General features: G+C 35.8%; 2 protein-coding genes across 5 annotated transcripts; one reads left to right on the top strand and one right to left on the bottom strand.

The window, feature by feature from the left end:
- Window positions 1–862: 862 nt before the first annotated feature.
- pbxip1a (pre-B-cell leukemia homeobox interacting protein 1a) lies at window positions 863–11364 on the bottom strand. Of its 4 annotated transcripts, none has more exons than XM_084130156.1 (11): window positions 10897–11364; window positions 9441–9532; window positions 9263–9347; window positions 8485–8579; window positions 7250–7871; window positions 6318–6545; window positions 6075–6098; window positions 4875–4906; window positions 4718–4780; window positions 4360–4537; window positions 863–2909 (listed from the first exon to the last, which is right to left on the bottom strand). In XM_084130156.1, exons 2-11 carry the CDS (start codon window positions 9504–9506, stop codon window positions 1993–1995), a joined length of 2310 nt encoding a protein of 769 aa, XP_083986282.1. In that variant the 5' UTR covers window positions 9507–9532; window positions 10897–11364; the 3' UTR covers window positions 863–1992. The 4 variants fall into 4 exon arrangements, with proteins under 4 accessions (XP_083986282.1, XP_083986283.1, XP_083986284.1 ...); XM_084130157.1 differs by having other exon boundaries at window positions 8503–8579; window positions 10897–11281; XM_084130158.1 differs by lacking the exon at window positions 6075–6098 and having other exon boundaries at window positions 10897–11268.
- Window positions 11365–15317: 3953 nt separating this feature from the next.
- On the top strand, window positions 15318–23476 carry lix1l (limb and CNS expressed 1 like). The gene is made up of 6 exons (XM_084131328.1): window positions 15318–15840; window positions 19834–19997; window positions 20209–20349; window positions 21037–21132; window positions 21211–21288; window positions 22104–23476. The coding sequence occupies exons 1-6, from the start codon at window positions 15507–15509 to the stop codon at window positions 22356–22358; spliced, it is 1068 nt and encodes a 355-aa protein (XP_083987454.1). The 5' UTR covers window positions 15318–15506; the 3' UTR covers window positions 22359–23476.
- Window positions 23477–24831: the final 1355 nt, after the last annotated feature.

Raw genomic sequence — 24831 nt, 5'->3', positions numbered from 1 at the left:
ACACACTGTGTTTACATGTTTTATGGGGAGTTCCCATAGACATAATAATTTTTATACTGTAAAAACTGTATATTCTATTCCCTAACCCTAAACACACCACTCACAGAAAACTTGCATTTTTCCATTTGATTTATAAGCGGTTTTCTTCATGGGGACCAAAAATGTCTAAATGAAACATTTCGTCCTCACAACATTGGCTTCACCAGGACCACACACACAATGCATTTATAGAAATCCAGAAGACAAAATATGGCGTATATCTGACAGATAAATAGCATACACCCCGCATTGTGGTTTATGTTACTGAGAAAATGTAATATTTATGTTTGTTTGTGATTATTTCTACACTGTAAAAAAATTCTAAACTTAAATTTACAGAATTTCACTTGGGCCAAGTGAAAAATGTAGATGTGACCAGTCACTAGAAAATTTTGAGTTGGTAGATAGGTTAGACATTTTTTACAGTGTAAGCACAACCTAACATGTCTGTTGATTACTCTACACCTCCCTATCAGGTTTCCTTAATGTTGTCAATCCAAACAGCTGTCATCAGGGAAACTTCATCTGATAACTCCATCAAAACTTACTCAGCATCAACAGACATACAAAGCCCTCACGTCACTTATACGTCTCCTGCAGATCCGTTTTAGAGGTCAATAGTGAATGTGCATGTATGCAGAATATTAACCCAAAAACATCAATTTAATAATTTTAAACGGGAGGTATGGTTTTCAAAGGTAAAAATATAAATGAGACCAGAAATCCTCAAGGAATCACCTATCTCTGATTCGTCAGTTGTATATAAACAATGAAATCAAATAAAATGAACAATGCAATCCCTTAATAAAGAAGAATTCTCATGGCAATGGAACATAGTTTTAATAATCATCATAAATTGATACATTGTGACATTTGGTCTTGTAGGTGGTTTTAAGTTTCCTTTCATATTAAATATCACTGTGCCATATTATAACTTACCTTAAATTATAAGTTCCATTAAATAACTTTTTTTTTCTTCTTATATTTACAAATTGGACAAGAAAAGGCAAAACTTATATGGTATTCACCCCAGAAGAGTGCAGCAAAACAATAACACCGCTATAATCAAATGATCTTGATGATTCATTACGATGGCTGTTTTCCTAAGATAGAAAGAGGATATAAATAAATGTCCACATCACCACAGTGCAAACTAATCAATTATTGAAACTTTCTCCGGTTCCATTTCAGTTGTGTGGTTTTGGGCAGACCATTCTTTTCAGTACCAGCATTCCTTGCTCACTAGTAAAGGCACATAATCTAACATATCAAATTCCAAGGAAAGAAACATTCATTTTGTTTTCTAATTTAAATTAAGTGCGAGTAGAACTTGAGTTGGGGTAAGAAACCGAAAAACCGAAAGCTTGCAATGACCTCTAAAATCTCTGGCGAAAACAAAACTTAAAAAGAAACCAGTTTGACACCAGCTTAGTAAGCAAAATCATGGGTATGTGTGAAGAAACCAGGATTTAAAACATAAAAATCCTAAATTACTAAAATAAAAATCCTGACATTCTACATTTTATTGTTTTTAAGTCTATTTTGGGAGCTCAGGTAACTAAATAGGGACATTCTTTTCCGATCTCATTGCACTTTCCCAGTTACTTTCCTCGTTCACAACTCCACATGTCCTAGGTGATTGATCTATCTGCAAGTAAAGCCGTTTCATTCATGTGCAAACACTTAATGCTTAAGATGACTGATTCTTTACACGGCAAGCAAGAGTCAAAGGGTTTGGCGTTGAAGAACAGGACCAAGACACCCAACACACAGGTGGGACTTCACTAAGAACAAGACTCCGAAGGGAGAATCCTCACACACAATGCATTAAACTACATCTACAGTCCGTAAAGACCAGGGTAAGTAACAGCTAAGATTGTTTCTTTATGTTTTCTTTCATTCGTAGTGTTTTTTCCATCCCTTCAACTTAGTTTCTAGGGTGGGCGGCACCAATTACGCCAAAGGTGCGGCAAACTTTAACAGTGCCTCTTTCTCAAACTCCTCCATCTCATCTTCGAGGGAATCATTGTCATTGTCATGCTGCTCATCTTCTAAACCATCAGCCAGATCTTCCAGGATATCCGCAACGTCCTCGGCGAAGTCGCTGAAGAGCATTCTGTCGTGAGCGAAAAAGCCGCCGCTGAAGAACTGGGCAGTGAGGCGGCTGAGAGACTCCTTGCTTTCCTGAGGAACTCCCTCTAGTTTGCTTAGGTAGATCTCAAGAAGGTCCTGAAACTCCACGAGCTTCACAGGAACAAGCCCCTCGGCGTCAGCGCAGTTGGATACGCCGTGGCAGCCCTCGGCACGGTGTTGGTTCCTCCTGAGCTTCTCTTCTTGGTGTTTCCAGAAGTCTACCTGCTCCTTGTGGTGATGATGGTGGTGTTGATGATGCTTGGAAGGTTTGGCCTCCCAAGGTCTTTCCTTTTGTCTTTTTTCTCTCTCCTGCCTTCTCTCATCCTTCTTGTGGTCCCATTCTTCTTTGTACTTCTTGAGATGGTCTTTCCTTTTGTCCTTCCCATGCTTCCACTCCTTCCCGCTCCCAGCTTCATCCTTCTTCCAGCGACTGTCATGTTCTTTCTTTCTGCCCCATTCCTTCTTTTCTCCTTTGTGCTCCTGGTGTTTCCTCTTCCAGTCTTCCCGCTTGCCCAGCTGGTCCACCTGTTTGGAGAGTCTCTTCTGCATTTCCACCAAGCTCTCCCTCAAGCCCTGTTTCTTCATTCCCTCCAGCCTCGTCCTGCTCTCCTCCAAAAGAGCTTTCTGCCGCTTGAGTTCCTCTTTCTTATCCCAGTGTTTCTCAGTTCCTTCTGGACTAGACTCAGCAGTGGAAGGCGGAGACCCAGAGTCAGGGGCCTGTTGTGGAGGATCTTCAACTGATGGAGAAAAAAAAAAACAGATAGAAGAATACACTGCAGACTTTGCAAAAAAAATTACATAAAAATTATATATTTATTATATGTAAAAAATATATATATTTTATTACATGGCTTGGTTGAATTCTAATGTAGAATGCGGCCTGTTATTTCTTGATAACAGACCGCTGCTAAGCATAACACACCGTTGCCATGAAAAACAGAGCGTTGCTATGGACGCAGGATTCTAACCGTAGAGACGGAACGGACTATTTTCTTTAGCAGAAGCAATACAATCATTTTTAAATCAATAAACTCCTTTTTAAATCAATATTTTGCATCAAATTATTGATTTATTTGGTAGGTAGCCATGTAATAAGCGCTCCGCTTCGCGTCGGGGTCCTGATCAGCCTGTCGGGGTTGTATTCGCTATAACAACCGCCTCGCTATACATTATCCCTTACATATATTTCCATGCTATTTTTTCTAAATAATACAATTTCTGAAGGATCATGTGACCCTGAAGACTCGAGTAATGATGCTGAAAATTCAGCTTTGCATCACTGCAATAAATTACATTTTAAAATATATTCAAATAGAAAACTGTTATTTAAAATTGTAATATTACAGTTTTTAGTGTATTATGGATCAAATAAATGCAGCCTGGGTGAGCCGAAGAGACTTATTTTAAAAACATATAAAAACATCTTACTGATCCCAAACTTTTGAACAGCAGTGTACATATAAAAGACATGAACATGCACAATGAAATATTCAATATTGATATGTACCAATAAATAAGAAAAAAGAAATCAGCTGATCACCAAAATGATGCCGATATCATTCTAGATTACCAATATTTATTGTGCATATACCTATATACACTACCGTTCAAAAGGTTGGGGTCAGTAAGACTTTTAAATAATTTTGAAAAAAGTATCTTATACTGCGTTTATTTGATCAATAATACAGTAAAAACAGTAATATTGTGAACTATTATAACGGTTTAAAATTGTTTTCTATTTTAAGTGTCACATGATCCTTCAGAAATCATTCTAATATGCTGATTTGCTGCTCAAGAAACATTACTATCAATGTTGAAAACAGTTGTGCTGCTTAATATTTTTGTTGAAGTTTTTTCATGATTCTTTGATGAATACAAAGTTAATTTATTTGCAATATAATTCATTTGTAACATAAATGCCTTTAGTAACACTTTTGATCAATTTAATATAACTTTGCCTCTTGTTTTTTTTCTTTTTTTAAATCATACTGACTTTTTAACGGTAGTGCAATAGCTAAAAAAAAAAAAGCTAACAACCTCATTCATCTTAGTAAACCAAAAGATGTATTTTGGCTGTTAAATTTACAAGTACATTCAGAGCCCTAAGAGCCTTACATTCCTAATTTAAATGCTGAGTTTTACAATTCAAATACTATGCATGTGCCGTCCCACTCTTCCTCATCATACCTGTAAGCTTTGCGAGCTCAGCAACTCGTGCTCTCAGTGTCTGTAGTTCGTCTTTTAAACCAGGCAGTTCAGACAGTTGTTCTTTCAGTTTAGTGTTCTCGTTTTCCAGCACTCCTTTCTCAGTGCTATACATATCTGTTGTCATTTTCAGAGCCCGGTCCAACTCCTGTTTCTGTGACTGATCATGAAAAATGCATCATATTCAACATTTTAAAATAATCTCCTGGTACACTCTATAGAAAGTGCATTAAGCCCACTAAGTGGAAAAATGCATTCGCATGCAAAAGAAAAAAAACTCAAACACTTTAATGGCATTAAGAGGAAAAACTTTATATGCGAAGGTAGAGAAGGGACTAACCTCAATCTGAGCCTCCAATATATTAATTTGTTTATTCTCTTGAGCAAGTTTATCAAGGACTTCCTGGAAAAAGGTACAAATCCTCAGACTGCCACAGGTGAAATCAAATTGTCAATAATAAAAGAACACAGCAAAGAGAATAAAGCAATGCACTAACCTGGTCACTTAATTCTGAACCATCAAAATCATCTGCAGGAGAGAAAATGGATTTGTAATGTTTGTTGAGAATGCATAGACAAGGTGAATTATACAACTGTTAGTGTCAAAAACTCAAATGATGAAAGTAAAAGTCAGTGTAGTTAATGCAACAGCAGTCGCACAATTCTGGAGTTAAACTGTCTTTCACTGGCATGTTGTGTCTGGATATATTAACCAGGTCTCTCTGGAACACACTGCTGTTCAAAAGTTTGGGGTCAGCAAGTTTATTTATTATTATTTTTTTAAAGAAATGAATACTTTTATTCAGCAAGGATGCATTAAATTGATCAAAAAAGACAGTAAAGACTTTTACATTGTTACAAATGATTCCTATTTCAAATAAATGTAGTTCTTTTAACTTTTTTATTCATCAAAGTATCCTGTAAAAATGCATCACGCTTTCCACCAAAAAATATCAAGCATAACAACTGTTTTCAGCATTGATAAACTGATTTCTGAATTATCATGCAGCTTTGCATCACAGGGATAAATTACATTTTATAATATATTAAAATAGAAACAGCTGTTTTAAATTCGAATAATATTTCACAATATAACTGTTTTTACTGTGTCTTTCGTTAAATAAATGTGTGTTATCAATTTCGACAGTTTACACAACAACAAAAAAAACTAATAAAGATTTGCCTTTTGATTTAGTAACCCTGGTCACCTCTACAAAAACTTAATGTCAGCAGAATCTCAGCATTAAGCCATTTCAGGGTGAGACAGCCATTACTGACACTAAAGAATTACAAAGGTGAAGTGTGTAATTTCTTGCCAAAAGTGGCACCAAATTGCAATTTGTTTAAGTGGCCTGAACAATAGCGTACATTTGTGGAGCTACCAGTTTGTCCGAGCAATGAAAGTGAAATTGAATGAAATTATACACTTCAACTTTAAAAGGTAAGAGTAGAAGCAACCAGCTCATAAGCCCCTTGGTAAAGCAGTGCATCCTGGGTGATGAATGATATAGGCTGATGATAGAGACTGCCCTCAGGTAAATGTACCTTTTTTTCCCCCCACTCATTTGTTGAAGTTTGAATATGTGATATGTGAATATGTGATGGGAACGAACTCTACCGTTAGCACTGGAGGGCAACTCCTATCCACAGCTCAAACACAAGCATATACTGCCACCTAGCTCAAACTCTGAACCTACCATCAGACGGGTCAACCACAGAACCTGGAGGCATAATAACATGAATGCAACCACTGAAAATGGGATATTAATGGATATAATGTGGTATGTATTCAAAACCATTGACCAAATATGAATCACTCAATGGGCATGCCCAACCGATGTAATGTGTGATGTCATGTAAAACGTTTTGTAGGACCAATTATAAAATGTGACTTTTCAAAATATGTTTTAAGAGTTGCATCACTGCCACACAAAACTCACCGGAGAAAAAGAAGGATCCAACACAGAGCAGGACCAATGCGCCCACTATCAGCTGATTCAAAGAGAAACCTCGTTTCTCCTCTTTCCTCACTGGCAGGTTAAACTCCTCCTCGTCTTCTTCCTCCTCGTCAGAGCTTCGCTTCAACACTATGGTGGGTTGAACATGTCTGAGTCTCACACCATCATCTTCTGCTGAGGTGCCCGCTGGGAATTCAGCACCAAGAGATTCTAAATGATACAGAAGAAAATAAGGAGAAGCAAGATTAGGAGAAATATGGTAAATCTGGGTCGAAATGGAACTAATTTGTTTGTAATTTGTTTTCTTTTAATAGATGTTCTCCACCATTTTAATATAACATTTTAATATAACATAATATATTAAAGCTGTAACATTTTGCTCAGCGCAAATTTAATAATTTAGCAGACGCTTTTATCTACTATTCAAATACATAATGCTTTGATAATGATAATAAAATAATTATAATTAAGTCCAACAATACAAACTAAATATTTTGAATGTATAAATGAATTTATAAAAAAATTATATACATTTTTTATGTCATTTATATAGTCTGTTTTTCTTACTTAATTAGTTTATAAATATATATTTTTTAACTTCTCATGTTTTGTCTTTGATATATATATATATAAATATATATATAAATATAAATATATATATATATATATATATATATATAAAAATGGGGGCAAAACAAAGGTGTTACGTTTAAAATTTTGTTCAGTGTGTGTGTATATATATATATATATATATATATATACTAATTAAACTATTATACTAGTATTTTATTATATGTATATATTTATTTATCAATAATCAGTAAAACAATACAAAGACTAAGTATCATGAAAAAGAAAGGAAAAAGAGTTTATTGCACATTTATTAATTATTACAAAAAAATTCAATGTCATACCTGGCTCTCTGATCACATCAGGGAATTTATCTGGCAGCTCTATTTCTTCTTTCTCAAAAGTAGGCTCCTCCTCAGTCTCAACCGAACCAATGGTTTCTGGATAAGGGCTGTAAGGGGCGGGGCTTTCTGCTGTGGAACCAAAGCCTGTATCAGCCTCAGAGGGCGGGGCCAGGGGCGGGGTTTCAGGGGTGGGATGTACATCAGCATGAATATCAAGCACAGGGATTGCAGAAGATTCAATAGTTTTAGGGGCGGGGCTTATGTCTGCAGTAACATCAGAGACATCGAGAGAGGAGCTCATTTCTCTGAATGGTTCGGGAGTCGAGGTGATTTTGGGCTCTGGTTCCGGGGCGGGGCTTTCTTGGACTGGAACATGCTGGCCGGGGAAGATATCAGTTACGTCCTCTTCAGTGGGTTCGTCAAGGACCGTCTCCTCTGAAAACTGGAAGGCTGATTCTGTAGTGATGCTGAAGGGAACAGCGCCCAGAAGGTCACTGTCAGGGGGAGAACTGGTGATAGTGTCATGGATGACAGGAGCATGGATCTCAGGATCAAGCTCAACATCGGCATGGCCAGATGCTGCCATTTCCTCAAAGAAATTCGGGGATGTTTCCTGGCAAATCTGGATAATCGGACAACATACAACTGTAAATGTTTTGGGAGGGAACAGTCTGACATTGAGTATCGAGAAATAAGTTCAAATTCAGATGACAGACACCACCTTTAGTAGAATTAGTGGTTAAACAGGGAAAAAAGAGGTTTGTAATCCATTTCAAATATTTACAGAAATACTGTAGTTTCAGTTGGATTAAATTTTAAGTGCACATAAAGGTGAAGTCCAAAAGTGATGACATAGAAGAACTATTTTTGGTTCCTCAAAGAACCTTTCAGTGAAATTCTTTTTAATCTTACTGTGAAGAAAATTTTAATAATCTAATGAACCTTTTTTCACTATATAGCATCTTTTCAAGGTTATTAATGGAATCATAAATGCTAATTAAAAAATGTTATTTTGAAGAGTATGGCGTTTTCAGATTTTTTTTTGGATACATTCATGAATGGATATTGGCTACACTGTCTGAACAAACAAATCAGACTTCATCACTGCAAAATGGCAGACAAACTTTAGACAGTCAGGTTGAATTTTAAAACCAAGTCAGATGTGCAAAGTGTGAACAAAGTGTGCAAAACAAATACTGTGAACAGGCATATAGAATGTCCTGTGCTGTACATACCAGTGGTGATGCACTGACCTGGTGACCCTCCTCTGACAAAACGCTCTCCATCATTGGAGTTTCAGGGTCATGTGACCTCACCTCCAAAGAGCTTCCTGAAATAAACACCGTTTCACATTACAAAGCCCACAAATTGGTGTTACAACTATCACCAATATTGAGATGATGCTGTTTCATATAAGCAGCACATTAATATACATTATAATACAAAAGTTCGAGGTTGGTAAGATTTTTTAATGTTTTTGAAAGTATTTTATGCTAACCAAGAATTTATTTGATTAAAAAAAAACACACACAATAAAAACAGTAATATTGTGAGATTTAAAAGAACTGTTTTCTATTTTAATGTATTTTTAATATTTCAGTCATTTATTCCTGTGATCAAAGCTGAATTTTCAGCATCATTACTCCAGTCTTCAGTGTCACATGATCCTTCAGAAATCATTCTAATATGCTAATTTGCTGCTCAAGAAACATTTATTAATATTATCAATGATAATAATAACGGTTGTGAAAACAGTTGTGCTGCTTAATATTTTTGTGGAAACCATGACACATTTTTTCCAGGATTCTTTGGTAAATAGAAAGTTCATGAGAACAGCATTTATTTGAAATATCATTTTTTGTAACAATACAAAATTCTTTACCATCACTTTTGATTAATTTAATGTGTCCTTGCTGCATAAAAGTTTAAATTGTTTTTAAAAAATATATATTACTGACCACAAACTTTTGAACAATGGTGTAAACAAAATGGTTTATTATCTGTTCCAATAACCTGCTATTTCCTCTGAAAGACTGGGTGCATCCCCAATACTTTCCGTCCCATCATCCACTGGTGCTGCAGGGTCGGCAGCAGCTTCCTGAAATCAAAAGTGCACATTAATACACCGGATTCATTCATTTAAAAAGATAATATCACTGACACAAGCATTTTGACAAAGTGGTTTACAAACCTCTGGAGAGAGAAGCGTCCAGCTGTTACTGGATGACCCGGAGCTGCCGGTGCTGTTATCAGACATGGCCCTCTTGTGGCTCTGCACAGCACCTATAGTGAAGATCACCACATGCACATTAGTTCAGTACCAATGTCTAATGTTCTACACAGACCATCATATTCACTCAAATGAGTGCTAGCATTCATTAATGTTGCCTTAATAAGTATGCACTGTTTTCATAATTCTAGCAACACTCTGCACACAGTACTGTTCTACATTTTGATATTTGGCTGAAATATGAAGCACACTGACTCTTGAAACATGGAATAAACATACTATAAATTTGCCTTTAGTTTTAAAAATAGCCAGATTTAAAATTTGAAATGAATTATCAGTGATAATCTATCTATACAAAATAATATGACAACACTGTTAGACAATAAAATCAATTTTTAATTGAATTTTTATTTTATTTTAAGTAATTGTGCTTATATTTATGTTTTTACACAACCATGGTATGTCAACCCTCAAATATTGAAAGGAAATTCAGATCATTTTTAGAGTATTTCATATAATTTCCTTCATTTTAAGTGAGTCCTATTAGTTGCAAGCAATATTTGACACAAAAGGGTTCCTAATGGCTATTTTAATATGCAAAATATTTATTTAGTTAACATTGTAAGATTCTCTGACAGTGACAATTCAGTAGATGTAGCAGAATATCAACAGCTGTAGTCTCGGTTAATTCATTCATTCAAGTGAATGCTAAATTTGTCAATATTTAGATCCCATATTTGACACATTGTGTTTATATCTGACAGTGTAGACACATATTGAGTGACAGGCAAGGAAAAACACACAATATTTGTGAGAAAATGGAGGAATCTTTCTCTAACATAAAATACAGTTAATAATGAACAGATGTATACAAAATAATGCATAAACATATTTTTGAACAGATTTACAGAAAATATAATTCAGAAACAAATTTGTATCTGTTTTTAGTCTGTTTTGTAGCATTCATCAAGCATCAGTGAACGTAAGCACACTTATTATATAATCCACACTGGCGGACTGTACACCTTATTTATTCAATTAGAGAGAACCGATGCAAGCAACAAAACAACGATTACAGCTATTACATAACAACAGACACACAGAACACACAAACACGGCTGCAGACTATAAAGCCACCCTTAAATGTGACCAAAAATGGTCGAGCGGCCACACTGAATTCCTGGCCTATTGTTTATCGCGTTTAGATGGACATATTAGATTCGGTGACGAGCTGTCATCATCATAATGGTGATGCACAGCGTAGGCTGCGTTTTTACATTCTGTACGGCGGCCAATTCAGCCTTCAGCAACACTACACGCCGTGCTGAATGAACACAGCCCTCTTCCGCACAAAACAAGAATTCTTACGAACGCATTACAGATATTATACACGGATGTTCTTATATAAAATGCTTACCGTGCTTAAAACGGCCTCAGTCGAGTTGCGCAAGCGTTAATCCGTCCGTTGTCGTTTAATTTCTCCACACGCACGATCCGTCTCGCGAACTTCGCAACTTCGGGAATTGCGAGTTTGCGTTTCTCTCCAATGGGACTCCGATTCAGATCCGCTCACAGCCAATGGGAGTGAAGCGTCGTGTCGCGCTCAGACAGACAGCTCATTTCAGCTGTGACTGACAAACGCAGGTGAGAGGGACAATCTTAACGTGAAGTGCTCTCTTTTCATTGACTTGAGGAGGAGTAAAGACTGTCCTGACAACATGCATGAACTCTCTCTATATAGGGAGAAGACATGTTCTCCTCCAGCAGTGTACTGACACGTCTACAGAGCAAGAGCTAAATCTGTTGGGACTTCCCAAATGCCTGTCTGCTACAGCTGGACTGGCCTAAATAAACATTGCTCTTGTGTTGCAACATGTTCTTTTGTAATTAAGATATCCTGAGCTAAAGCAAATAGATAGACTGCAGTAGCAAACTACTGGTGGCATTTTTATAAATTACATATACATACATACATACCTATATATATATATATATATATATATATATATATATATACATAGTATGGAAGGCATTTTCTGCCAAATTTAAATAAATAAATAAAATGATTAAAATTAAAACCAGATTAACGATTTCATTACAGAAAACTGTATGCAAAATATGTGACAAAATTGAGAATGAAATTAAATGATTTCATTTTCACAGCATTATCCCTGTCAAATTGAAAAATAAAATGCAATTGGTGATTTCACATTTCATTTTCACTACAGTCTCGAGGCAAGACTGCCAATATTAAAATGAAAAGCCAAACGTGAAAAAGAAACTGCAAATACAGTTTTTACAATGCTCTTTAGTAACGCTCACGCAATAATAGTGACACAATTCAAATACAAATGTGAATTTTCGTTTTCATTTTAATTCCTCTTTTATTTCACAGTTTTCATTTTCGTTTTCATTTTCAAAGACAACCTGCATGCAAATTCTATGTTAATGTGTGGGTGTGGCTTATTCTAGTAATGGCGCTGAGACACACCTTCTGTAAAGCTAGAATTCATAACCTAATTATGATGTTAGACTCAGACTAGACCATAATCGACGATGAGGTTCATTCATGTATTAGGCTGTTTTGGAAATTCACAGTTTCTGAACAATTATAACACAGTTTCGCGAACGTCCAACGTCAAACCAACTTCATGCCAGTGCAAAAGCGCGACAAAAAGCCCATCCAATTTAAGAATGCCAAAGACCGCACTATATCTTTATATGACATTCCTAATTTAAAGTAAAATGTTATTTCTTCTGTCATCTCCATCTCTGCTGTAGCCCAGTCTATGCTATGGTACGGTTACAGTATTGGCCGCTGTGGCTCCCTCAACTCGTGGCCACGAGAAAAATATATCGTTCCCTCAACATATGATCTCGAGGCTACGACTCTGCATCGCATGGCCACGACATAATGATGTCGTTACCTTAACAAAATGATCTCGTGGCCACGACTTAATATGACGTTCCCACGAGATATTATGATGTTCCCACGACTTAATATCATGTTCCCACGAGTTTATATGTTGTGGCCACGACAAAAATAAGTAAACCGAACATGTCCCCTCCCGGTCACCGTAGTCTTGCCTCGAGACTGTAGTGAAAATGAAATGTGAAATCACCAATTGCATTTTATTTTTCAATTTGACAGGGATAATGCTGTGAAAATGAAATCATTTAATTTCATTCTCAATTTTGTCACATATTTTGCGTACTGTTTTCTGTAATGAAATCGTTAATCTGGTTTTAATTTTCATTTTAATCATTTAATTTATTTATTTAAATTTGGCAGAAAATGCCTTCCATAATATGGCAACAAACATGCAAATGTTTTCATGTAGGTGCCTAAATGTAATCTAAAATGCCTATGTGCCTTAATGTAATCTACAAATAATTAACTAACATTAAATGCTTGTTATTATTAGGTGGCAAACTATCAATTAGTGGCGATTAAACATCATTCACCTTTTTGTATAACTGTACGCATAAGCATTGTTGATGCACCATCCGAATTTTGAATTGTTTTGAAACCAAGATTCGAAAAAGTATTACGTGACTTGGCGAGTTCCGAACAACTGATTCGAAACAAAAGATTCGTAAGACTCGTAAATGTTTCGAAGCTTCATAAAGCACACTTCCAAAAGTGGCACCGCACGAGAGACGGGAAAGTAGCGCCGGTTTTAGTCGCCTGAATGAGCGGATTGATATAGCCTACACTACAGCATTGCCATTGACATTTGTAAAATTGAGTAAATATCAATCCGCTGGATGGCGCTATTCACCAATTAGATTAAATTATTCCAGAGAGCCACATCATAATATGACGTACATTGTGAGGTATTTATATTTTGCAGGTTTCTGTGCCATTCACAGAAGTGACTTGGGAATGCCATTAAATTACTGAAGCAAACAGGACACTTTTGTCCGTAGTTAATTTGTACTTCTGCTAGGATACCTGTGTGAACTTGTAGGCTACTTCATACATTCAAAAAATAAAATAAAAATCCCTTGGACAAAATTAAAAAAGGTTGATATTTTGTTAATGTAATGGAATTTGTTTGCTTTTTAAATCTCCTAATACGTTTTGGGGACACTGTATATTGTCAATAGAATTGTATATTGCATTGAGCATTTTGCACTGCATTGTGTTTGGATCTTATATTCATATAAGCAACATTCAACCAGGCTTCTTCAGACAGGTTAGCATATGGCGACCATAAGACTTGCAGAATGTTCTAGTGCCATTATAGAGGGAACTTTTTCAATGCTTGCAGCCGGATCATTGAGGAACCGCAGAGCGATGAGTAATCACTGCAGCTCAGACATTTCAAGTGCTTTGTGCTGTTTTTGTGAATACTTTCAGTGAACTTTCCAGAGCTCTTGCCAGTTTTATATTTCAATCTTACTCCTTTGACAGCAAAGACCAGCTTGTTATAAACCATGCAGGAGACATATGATCACCCTTGAGACTTAGCTCAACACTAATTATCATCAATAGCCTACTGCTCTGAGGGGAATTCAAGTAAAAAAAAAAAAAAAAAAAAAAAAAAAAAATTGGTAACACACTCATAGGCTTAAACAGAGGAACATAAAAGTTTGCAGAAGGAATCAACTGACTCATTTTTAATTGATCACATAAACATGTGGTGAGTGCAAATTAACATCAAGTACAAAGAGTGCTATTGTAACAAAAGCTTTCAGAGTTAAGCCAAGATTTTTGGGGGGTGTATGAAAACATCTACATGTATAAACATGTACAATATACATCACATTAAATAAGAAGAACCTTCTGATTCACATGATGCTAGTTCTGTCATTTAACAGCCAAAACAATCAAAAACTGAATGAAAAGTTCATAGGTCACTCTCACTGTGTTTACATGGTATACTCGAAAATACTATAAAATACAATGTAACTGCAATGAAAGATGGATAAACCAGCAGACAAAAACCATAGTAGCTATTATCATACTTTTTGTTACTGAAACCAGACTCAACACTGCTGAATGTCTGATATGTTTTTATTGCTATCGTTGCATTATTTTGCACTGGTCAATTTTGAGATTTTGGACTATTTTACTTTTATAACATCCATTATATTGCAAAACAAAGGCTGTTTTCTTAAACTGTACAAATTTTTTCCCTGATTTTTCTGATTAAAAACATCCAAAATATCCTCTGTAAAAACCTTTAACTCTAATGTCAACAAAATTAAACAATTGGCTTTGTTCAATGTTCAGATTTCTTTTCTAAGTGCAACTCTCTACAAAACATATAAACTTTATTTCTTTAAACAATGACATTTCAAGTCCGTTATCATCAAAATTCTAGATTCTGTAAGTGTGTGAAAATTTAATCAGATTTAATTATATTTAAGTTATTCTGCATTTACATATTTAATCAAAACATGTAGGCTAATACAAAAAAATGTCTTTATGTACTGTCTGTGAGTAATCACCTGGACGTAATTTACTATCTATAAGTTGATATTTTTCTACTAGCCTATTCACCTGTGGTGTCCTGCCTCAAGAACGATATTTGACAAAATTGTTTACTTTATCAAAATCACAGTAGGCTACTAGCATGGAAGCAGGGAAAACTCATTATGTCAACCATCTTAGTTGCTCTCTAGTTTCTACTTTTTTGTGCGCGTGAGATTTGTAAAGATGACTCTATTTACACAAATATACATAAACATGTAGCCTATAACAAATATCTGAAAATTGCGTTGTTTATATATATTTGGTGAAAGAGATTTGAGCATTTGGGAAGGTTTGGCCGGACGTGCCACGTCACACAGCATGAATCCATCCATTGGTCAAACACAAGCATATGCTGCTCCTTTTTCCTCCCTATGGCAGTTTTACGCCTCAAACACTAAATAATATTTTGCCCAATCAGCCTAACAAAGCGCATACCTTTGAGAAACACTTTTTATGACTGGCATATGCATTTTTAATCGGCTTTGTAATCGTTTGTAGTAGTCGTTCTCTTTGTGTTGGTTTGTTTTGCATCACTTTTCGAGACAATGGAGTCTCTTCGCCATCAGCGCTTACAGCCCGGTATCGGATACGGAGCGAGCGCGACCGGGACGCTTCGGTCCCTGCGGCCCGGTGTAACGGGCACTCTTTCCTCGGCACAGGGTTCCCGCATCTCGGTGTCTGCTTCCCCGGGGCCGCCGCCACCACTGCCGCCCCTTCAGCTCCACAGCCTCGGGTCCGGTATCATGGGCAGCGGGTTCGGTTCGGTGGACATGGCGGCGGGTCTGGGTCTGTCCAATCCCACCAACCCTGCGGTTCTGCGGGAGGCGGTGGACGCGGTGGTCAGGAGCTTTGCCAAACACACGCAAGGATACGGCAGGGGTATGTGGGGTCAACATGGAGATGTTTGCACTATGAAATCATACGGGTCAATGATAAATAATGACAAAGCTTTTAAAAATATAGTTCTAAATGTAAAGTGCTTAGAAATTGAATGTGTAGGCTATTCAAATATGGTTCTTCTATTCAAGTTGATGCATGTTTAGGATTTTTTTTATATTATATTATATATTTACTTTAAAATGTAATGACTAAAAACTGTGTATGGAAAAAGTGGAAAAACATAAAAAAAGTAATACATTATTTCACTTGCACCTTGAGCACGTGAGTAGTCAAATTATTTTTTGAATAATGTATCCTTCAATTTTACTGGGGTTACTCTACCATTCATAAAAACCACAAAATATGTAGGCTAATATGTAAGATTATATATTAACACAAGGGGGTTTGTCATTTTAACATCTGTCTGTTTTGTCATTTTCACAAAACAATTGCCTTTCTGCATGTTGGTTGCACTGACTTTAATTTGGCAGACTTACATTTTTCAAATATTATTCAAATTTTTTTCTTTATTTTTTTCTTTATATCCCCTCCAAAATATGACTTTAATTCAGAAATTATAAACATGATCTTAATAGGAGAGGTTTTTTTCATTCTCTGTAATACATTTTTGATGTATTTTTGAATTATTTAATAAGCTGGACCAAAAAACCAAAAAAAATAGCATCACATCATTGACCCACATGCAAAATACTTCAAGCAAACACATTCAGAAATGTGTTCTCAGCAGCATGAGTTTTGAATTTCATTCCACTCCAAAAGAAAAAAATATTTTGCAGTAAATATCAATCCTATATTTAGAATCATTATGATTTGTTTTCCATTGTGCCAGTATTTTCATGATGATTAAGCACATCCCTCTCCTTATTATCATTGCTGTAATGCAAAATAAAATTAATACAAATAATGTTCTTTATACATTTTTTAACATTTTATAGAATTAATTTTATAATTTATTTAAATTAAGTTGAGAGTCATCAATAATAAAATCAGTGAGATGGTGGTTTCATTGTTATGAAAATGTCACACTGCAAAAAAAAACCCAACAAAAACTGGCTTAATTTTTTTGATTTTTAATATATTGGAATATTATCTGAAATAAATATTGCCCAGACATGTTCTTCATAAGATTCAGCCCCCTAACAAGACTGTAGCACAACATTGGATTGGAGCGCTCGAAGCAGATTGAGTCCCCTGACATGCTGACCTAAATACATCGAAGGGATTATTGTCAGATAAATTCTGTTGCCAATGCACGTTAGAGGCAGGTTAAGTGTTTTAATCTACCTCCGAGACACCTCAGACCATCTCAATGTAACAAGCTCATCTTTCATTTGCTGAAGAAAGACCTTTATACATTTGTGATCATTTTCACATTACTCTCGTCCAAATAAAGCACCCTTATTTCCTGTTAGAAACCATAAGCAATTCCACAACAACAAGCTTCCTTTATATCAGCCATTAAATGAGCATGTGCTTTTCATTGTGTGCTGGGACAGTCATAGCGAAAGATTTATGAACTGTTTTGCAAAAGTTCATTGTAGATATTTTGCTCGATTTATTTAGCCCTCTATCATGCTATCTCTAAACAAACTTCCCAATTTTCAACCTGCTTTGAATTGTTACATTGTCAGTAGTATATGTAAAAGAACAATGTTTACTCGCTCTTTGTCTTAGGGGTTTGTTCTTCGTACGTGGATTACTCAATTAGCTGGATTTCATTATTGACGATTTGACATGATCCAAGATTGTTAGGTTCTTCGTAGCTCATCCCAGAGTTGCTGTCATAGCAACAGATCCGTAATCTTAAGCATGCTCAGGAGCAGCTTATTTCATGTAATCAGGATTAGATTGCATCTTTTTTAAGTGGAGGTGATACTCAAGGCCAGAGTAGGTACTACATTTGGTTTGAAACTTACTTCACGTGAGTTGCATCGCTATACCGCCATTCACAAATCCTCTCCTATGGCCTCTTGGGATATGAGATGCTCACCATCAGATTCTCTGCAGAAGCAATTGGTCATCCTGGTACTTTTCACCTACTATGTATTTGGATAAACTACTATGTTTTTTGCATGCGATATAGTTATTCGTATAGTATTTCGAACATAGCGACTGCATTTAGTCATCCAGTTTGCAATGGAGACTACAAATACAGAGGTTTCTCAGATTTTTCATTACGGTGTTCACTCTAAATTTATGAGTCTTTGCCACATTTGGCCACTGCCTAGAACAGGCTGGATCCTTCACTGGAAAAGGAAAGATACTCACTCCCGCTAGATGTTTACTCTTTTAATTCTTGCACCCAGGAACCGTACAAGTCGACACCATTGTGACAAAAAATTTGCTAAGAAGTATTTTCTACTCAAGCAGTATTTGACTCTGGTCAATCTGATAGGAACAGACTGGAAGTGGCCTTAGATGGCAACATGCCCAATGCATTATGGGTGTTGAAGTTTATCTACCTATTTAGCAAAAGGGCCCATCAGCCCTTTTTTCTTGTTTTTTAATTTTTTTAAATCTGCTTTCGACTCAAGTTTTATTGAAAGGTCATTTCGCAAGTGGTGAATTACCCCTTTAAAGGTGCAGTAAGTGATTTCTGAGAAACGCTGTTAAAAGTGGATCGGCCTGAACACCACAGCAAACTTGTATCCAATCAGCAGTAGGGGGCGTGTCCACTCATGATGGGGGAGGAGAGAGAGTGAGCGCAAGAAGGAGATTTGAAGAAAGACTGTAGAAAGAGAGATGGTTGAGAGACATTACAAAAGAGAAAAGGTCAGAGGAATATCTCTGGAAAAAGAAGGGTTATGATCAGGCAAGAGCTTTAGGACCCGCGTTAATATTAGAAAAGCTTTCCAGTGTTGGAGAGACCTAAGGGGGATAAGGCCTGAAAACCATTGCAGAGTTTGCGTTGTTTTTGCTCCATTTGCGAGTAACGTGGTTTTGAGTGTGTGCTGGTGGCTACTGACAACAAACTCTTGCTTCTGCTATGTTAAAGAGACATCCACTCTTGCATTGCGTGTTTGTGCATTTTGGGGGCGGAGTGTTTGTTTGGGTTGATTTTATAATCAACAGTAGCTAAGTTTCCATCCACTTGTCAATCGAATTATCTGAAGTTCGGTAAAAAAACCTCATGCGAATAAAGCTGGTGAAAGTGTGTTTCCATCCAACGGCTTTAAAGCGAATAAAAACCTGTGCGTAATGACGTCACATGCTGTTTTGCGATCAAATTGGTATATCGAATTGATTTGAGACATTTTAAGGTGTTTCCATTCATTTTCGCACTGAATCGCACAACATTCAAGCAAACATTTGTGAACAAAGTTTTGCTAGACAAAATGGATCGCGCCATCTACCAACAAATGATCAATATTGCACAAGTTGTAATAGTGCTTATGTGCCAGCTGATAGCGACATATCAAGCTATAATAAGAAAACAACGACGCTATCAACAACTATGCAGATGCACGTAAATGCCCGACGATATTCGGCAAATAACGTTTCCATCAGCGTTTATCGCATAAGCCGTATATCGATCAAGATAAAATCCGATGAGACCAAACGTATTTCATTTGAGTCGATGTTCATGAAATTCAATCGAATTTTACTGTTTCCATAAGGCATTTTTCATTCGATATCACTTAATTCGGATAAAAACGTGCGGATGGAAACATAGCTAGTGTTCAACAATGATTCTCAGAAATTGCTTACTGCACCTTTAAAGGTAATATACATGGACATATATAAACCTGGTCTGACCCTTAAAATATTCGTCCAATGTATTTGTGTGTATGCAAGTACTATTAAGTTACTTCAACTTAAATATAACAACAAAAAAACTAATGTACTAGAATTAGTGTATGATATCATGAGTTTGATGATATGTGAAATGTGATTGCCGTTGCTTCAAGCTACATTTGGACTCATGAGTCTTAAAATATACTTGAATGGTGTTGTATTTTCTGATTCCCACAGTGAATGTCGTGGAGGCCTTACAGGAGTTCTGGCAGATGAAGCAGTCACGGGGTGCCGACCTGAGGAACGGCGCTCTTGTGGTCTACGAGATGGTCCCATCCAACAACCCTCCTTACGTCTGCTACGTCAGTCTCCCCGGGGGAAGTTGCTTCGGGAGTTTTCAGGCAAGCACCTCATGCAACATTCCCTTTGCTTTCTCCAATGCGTTTCTCTCAGATCTTCCGAAAAATAAATAATTGTGTGTTTGGTCGCCATCTGCATCTGCATATTTTTCTGTCTAATGTTTTCTCTTGAGGATCTCTTGGAAGTGAATTCTGTGAGCATCTTCAGGATTCGATTACAGTGTGGTTTAAATAGCATCTTTGATCTTCTCAGTTCTGCCCGACCAAAGCCGAAGCGAGACGGAGCGCGGCCAAAATTGCCCTAATGAATTCTGTTTTCAATGAGCATCCATCTCGACGGATCACAGATGAGTTCATAGAGAAGAGTGTGTGTGAGGCTCTTGCCTCTTTTAACGTGAGTTCTCACAGTAATCTTTATTCGGTTAGAGGGATAGTTCATTTTCTCACCCTCATGTTCTTCAAAACACTTGTGATTTTATGTCTTCAGTGAAACACAAGTTGATTTGAAGTGCTAATTGATTCTCATGCAGTTACAATGCATGAACTGGAGCTTTTAGGTTTAATAAAAGCAGACTCATGGGCAGTAGTCAAAGACATGTTAAGATTTTCAATTAATAAGAATTTAATGGTGTAAAATTGTGAAATATTATTACAATTTAAAATAACTGTTTACTATTTTAATATATTTTAAAATGCATTTTATTTCTGTGATAGAAAAGCTGAATTTTCAGCATCATTAATCCAGTCTTCAGTGTCAGAAATCAGAAATCATTCTAATATGCAGATTCACAACATTTCTTATTATTATCAATGTTGAAAACAGTTGTGCTGCTTAATATTTTTTCAGGATTCTTTGATGGATAGGAAGCATTTTTTATTAAGCTTTTGAAATATTTTAACTATTACTATTAACTATTTTAATATTATAACGCCATCTTTACTGTCACTTTTGATCAATTTAATGCATCTTTGCTGAATAAAAAGTATAAATTCATTTTTAAAAAATCTGATTGACCTCAAACTTTTGAACAGTAGTGTATTGTTGACATTGTTTATCTTTACTCCTCTTTATTTACTGCAGGGAAACAGAGAAGAAGCTGATAATCCTAGCACAGGCATCGGTGCTTTTCGCTTCATGTTGGAGTCTAATAAGGGGAAGTCTATGCTAGAGTTCCAGGTAAGTGAGATCATGATTGGACGACATGGAAAGATGTAAATGTACATGTGATTTTAACATTATTATCATTTTTCTTAGGAACTGATGACAGTTTTCCAGCTTCTCCATTGGAATGGTAGTCTCAAAGCCATGAGAGAAAGGCAGTGCTCCCGTCAGGTGAAGACAAATGTTCTATTTTCAGTTGCAAAAAAAGTAATATCATGATGAATCACATAGTCCTTCATCTTTTGAAATAAAAGTTTAGCGCACTACGAAAACATGTGACTTTCAGATCTCAAAACTTACTCCAAAAATACTATTTATTGCAATTATTCGGACATGATCGCCCACTTTTACATGTCAAAAACAACTCTTTTGAGTTCAGAAACTTGGCCAGCCCAGTCACAGTAATAAAGGAAAAAAGTAGCGTAGCTATTATTACAAATTATATTAGAAAGGTATACAGAGGAATTATAGTTAACTGAAGTTAAAACCATAAAAAAACAAAACATTTTCATTACTTGAAATAAAAGAAACATTAATATATAAAATATACAAAACTTATTTTAAGCTAGTTGCAACTTTTCTTATTTTCATTTTGTTTTGATATTTTAGAATAAAAATGTATTAACTTTATAGACATATTTAAAAAACAAAAATCAAAAATATAAAAAAACGAATTCAATATATCGATACAAAATGTAGATACTAAAATAACACTGGCAAAATGATGTGACAAATATAAAAATCAAAACCAATTCTAAATATTAATACTATCATACAATCTCAATGAAACTAAAATAACACTGGAGAAACGTTTATGAAATCTAAAATATACATTTGCCACAAAAAGCTTTATTTTATTTATTTGTATACTTTTTTTATTTGTTATTAGTCCCTTGTTTGTTCCTTGTAAATATTTATTTGGCGCATTGATATGTTTCACAGACCTGTCTACAGTATGTATAACAATGATCCTCTTTCGTAAACAGGAAGTGCTCGCTCATTACTCGCACCGAGCGCTAGACGATGACATGCGTACACAAATGGCCGCCGACTGGGTCAGCCGAGAGCACGCTTTATCCGGGACCATCAATCGAGAGATGGCCGCCACCGAGCGCGAGCTGGAAGAGGCTCGTCTGGCAGGACGGGAGCTGAGGTTTTATAAGGAAAAGAAAGACATTCTGCTAATGGCAGTGGGGCAGCTAGGTGGGTCAAACACTACAACTCTGCCCTGCACATGCTGAAGAGTGTGAAGACGTGTCAGACGTGGCATATGATTGTACCAGAGAGCACTCCAAAACTCAAAACACTCTTTTTTTAACTATGTATGGAAGTGTGTTTGTGTGAGTCAAAGAATCAGCATTTTGAATAATTCCACAGACAAAAACTACAATGAATTTTTGTTATTGATTCTATTTCAAGGCATTTTGACCTTGAAACCGAATCAAGTGCTATATTGCTATTATTACTATACCAGTATTATCCTCCAGTGTTACTGACTGACTGTACTGGCACATGTCGGGAAAATCAGTTTTGAGGCCTTCTTAAAAATCTTTGCATTGTATCCTCATGAATCCTATTACGCATGGGCGCTGCTGCTTTTCTTTTAGCTAACTCGCCAAAGCACTGCCCATTAGTTTTTGTTGTGTGGATATAGCGATATAGTAATTTCCAATATTCTGCGTTTATATTCACAAAATAGCCTTGCTCATTTATTTGCTACATATTGTGTGCTTTTGGTGAATATACAGACCTTTTCTTTGTAATGTTAATCTAAAGTATGTTTATGTAAACACGCATTTATATACAGTACTTTTAAGTTGACTGAACTTTTCCGCGAGAGCCATAAGTGTTTGTTAAGGAAGCAGCCACACTATATTTTATGACACAAAGGTCAGATTTTCTCACACTGTCATAGCACAGGAAACACACCAAGGCTGTTTCCTCCTGCCTATGAAGCTGTGCCCTCATTCGATTGCCTGTTACCTTCGTGATTGTAGAGCAATCATGCTCATTTCAAGGCAAAGTTTTATTTCTACCTCCTTTCTCAAAACTTTTGTGAATTTTTTTTTTTACCATATATACATATAAGTGCAGATGGGATTTGTGTTACGATGAGCAATGCTTTGCAATTAGATGCTTCACTAAGGAACACAGGAAATTAAACCATACACCGGCAGTCAACATTTTGTAATAAATAAGATTTTTAATAATTTTTAAATAAGTCTCTTATGCTGTTTTGATGTTCACTTATAGTCAATCATTATTGGTGGTCAGTTATTAATGGTGGTTCTTATTATCAACAGTGATTTTTTTTTTTTTTTGCTGTTTAATATTTTGTGGAAATATTTTTGATGAATAGAAAAAAGAAAAAAAAATTGAAAGGGCAAACTTTTGTAACTTGTCTTAAGTGTCACTTGAATCAGTTTAATGCATTGAATAGAAGTGTTCAATTCAGGTTTTTTTTTTTTTTTTTTTTTTAAAGCTTGAACGGTAGTGTATCACAGTTCCCACAAAAACATTGTTGTATAAAATTGTTCACTACGGATCTCCGAACATAAAATGCGGGGAAAAATGATGTTCATGGTCAGCACATTTTACTAATTTGTTCCCTCGTTTTAAAGGGATAGTTCACCCAAAAATGTAAATTGTCACCACTTACTTGTCAACACAAAAGAAGATATTCTGAAGATTGTTGGTAACCAAAAAGTGACAGAATTCTATCACTTTAAGTAAATTGTGCAGACAAAAATATATTGTGGTCACAAATTAACAATTCGTTCTCTCGTTTTAGTAAGTCGTCGTGGCAACGATATAATAATTGTTTCCTCGTTTTACAAAAAAGTTGTCAGCATGGCATATAGCGCGGCACATTTTATATATATATATATATATATATATATATAAGAAATGAAATGTATTATGCTGAATATATATATATATTTGTCTGCATAATACACATTTCTTGAGCAGCAAATCAGCATATCAGAATGATTTCTGAAGGATCATGTGACACTGAAGACTGGAGTAATGATGCTGAAAATTCAGCTTTGATATAACAGGAAAAAATTACATTTTCAAATATTTTCAAATAGAAAACTATTACTTTAAATTGCAACAATAATTTATAATATTACTATTTTACTGTGGTTTTCATCAAATAAATGCAGCTTTGGTGAGAATAAGAGACTTCTTTCAGAATAATTAAAAATCTAATCTACTTCCAAACTTTTGACCAGCAGTGTATACCGCGTCTTATAGACACTTGTTGGTTTCCCAACTCAAAATGGGCCTTATAGCCTGTACTGTTTATAAAATAATTACAGTTTAAATCATTAAAATGCTATCAAATATTTTCAAATGTAACCCCATTCTTATTCCATCATCATAATTCATTGTATTATAATTGATTCTTATGTGTTACTGGGTGAAGTGATGATGTAAACTTGTTAATGTTTCAGTATTAGAGGCTACGACAGCATGTCATCAGTCAGTTACATTTCAGATCACATTAGATCAGCTTGGAAGGATCACTGCTGTCTGCTTGAACTGAATTTTAAAGGACTAGCTGCTAAATCTTGATACTCGTCACATCATAATGAGGATGTGCGTGGTGCGGAGCTTTAATGATTGTCATTATTAGCCAGACACAGTTCTGAAATTATACTTTTAAGGGCTAATTGTAATCGAAATTGTGTTGAAGTTGTGCATTTGTGG

The sequence above is a fragment of the Abramis brama genome, assembly GCF_963993115.1.
Source record: "Abramis brama genome assembly, chromosome: 12".
In the NCBI taxonomy this organism is placed as follows: Eukaryota; Metazoa; Chordata; class Actinopteri; order Cypriniformes; family Leuciscidae; genus Abramis; species Abramis brama.
The sequence above is the reverse complement of the archived record's forward strand: the minus strand, read 5'-3'. Positions and strand labels throughout refer to the sequence as shown.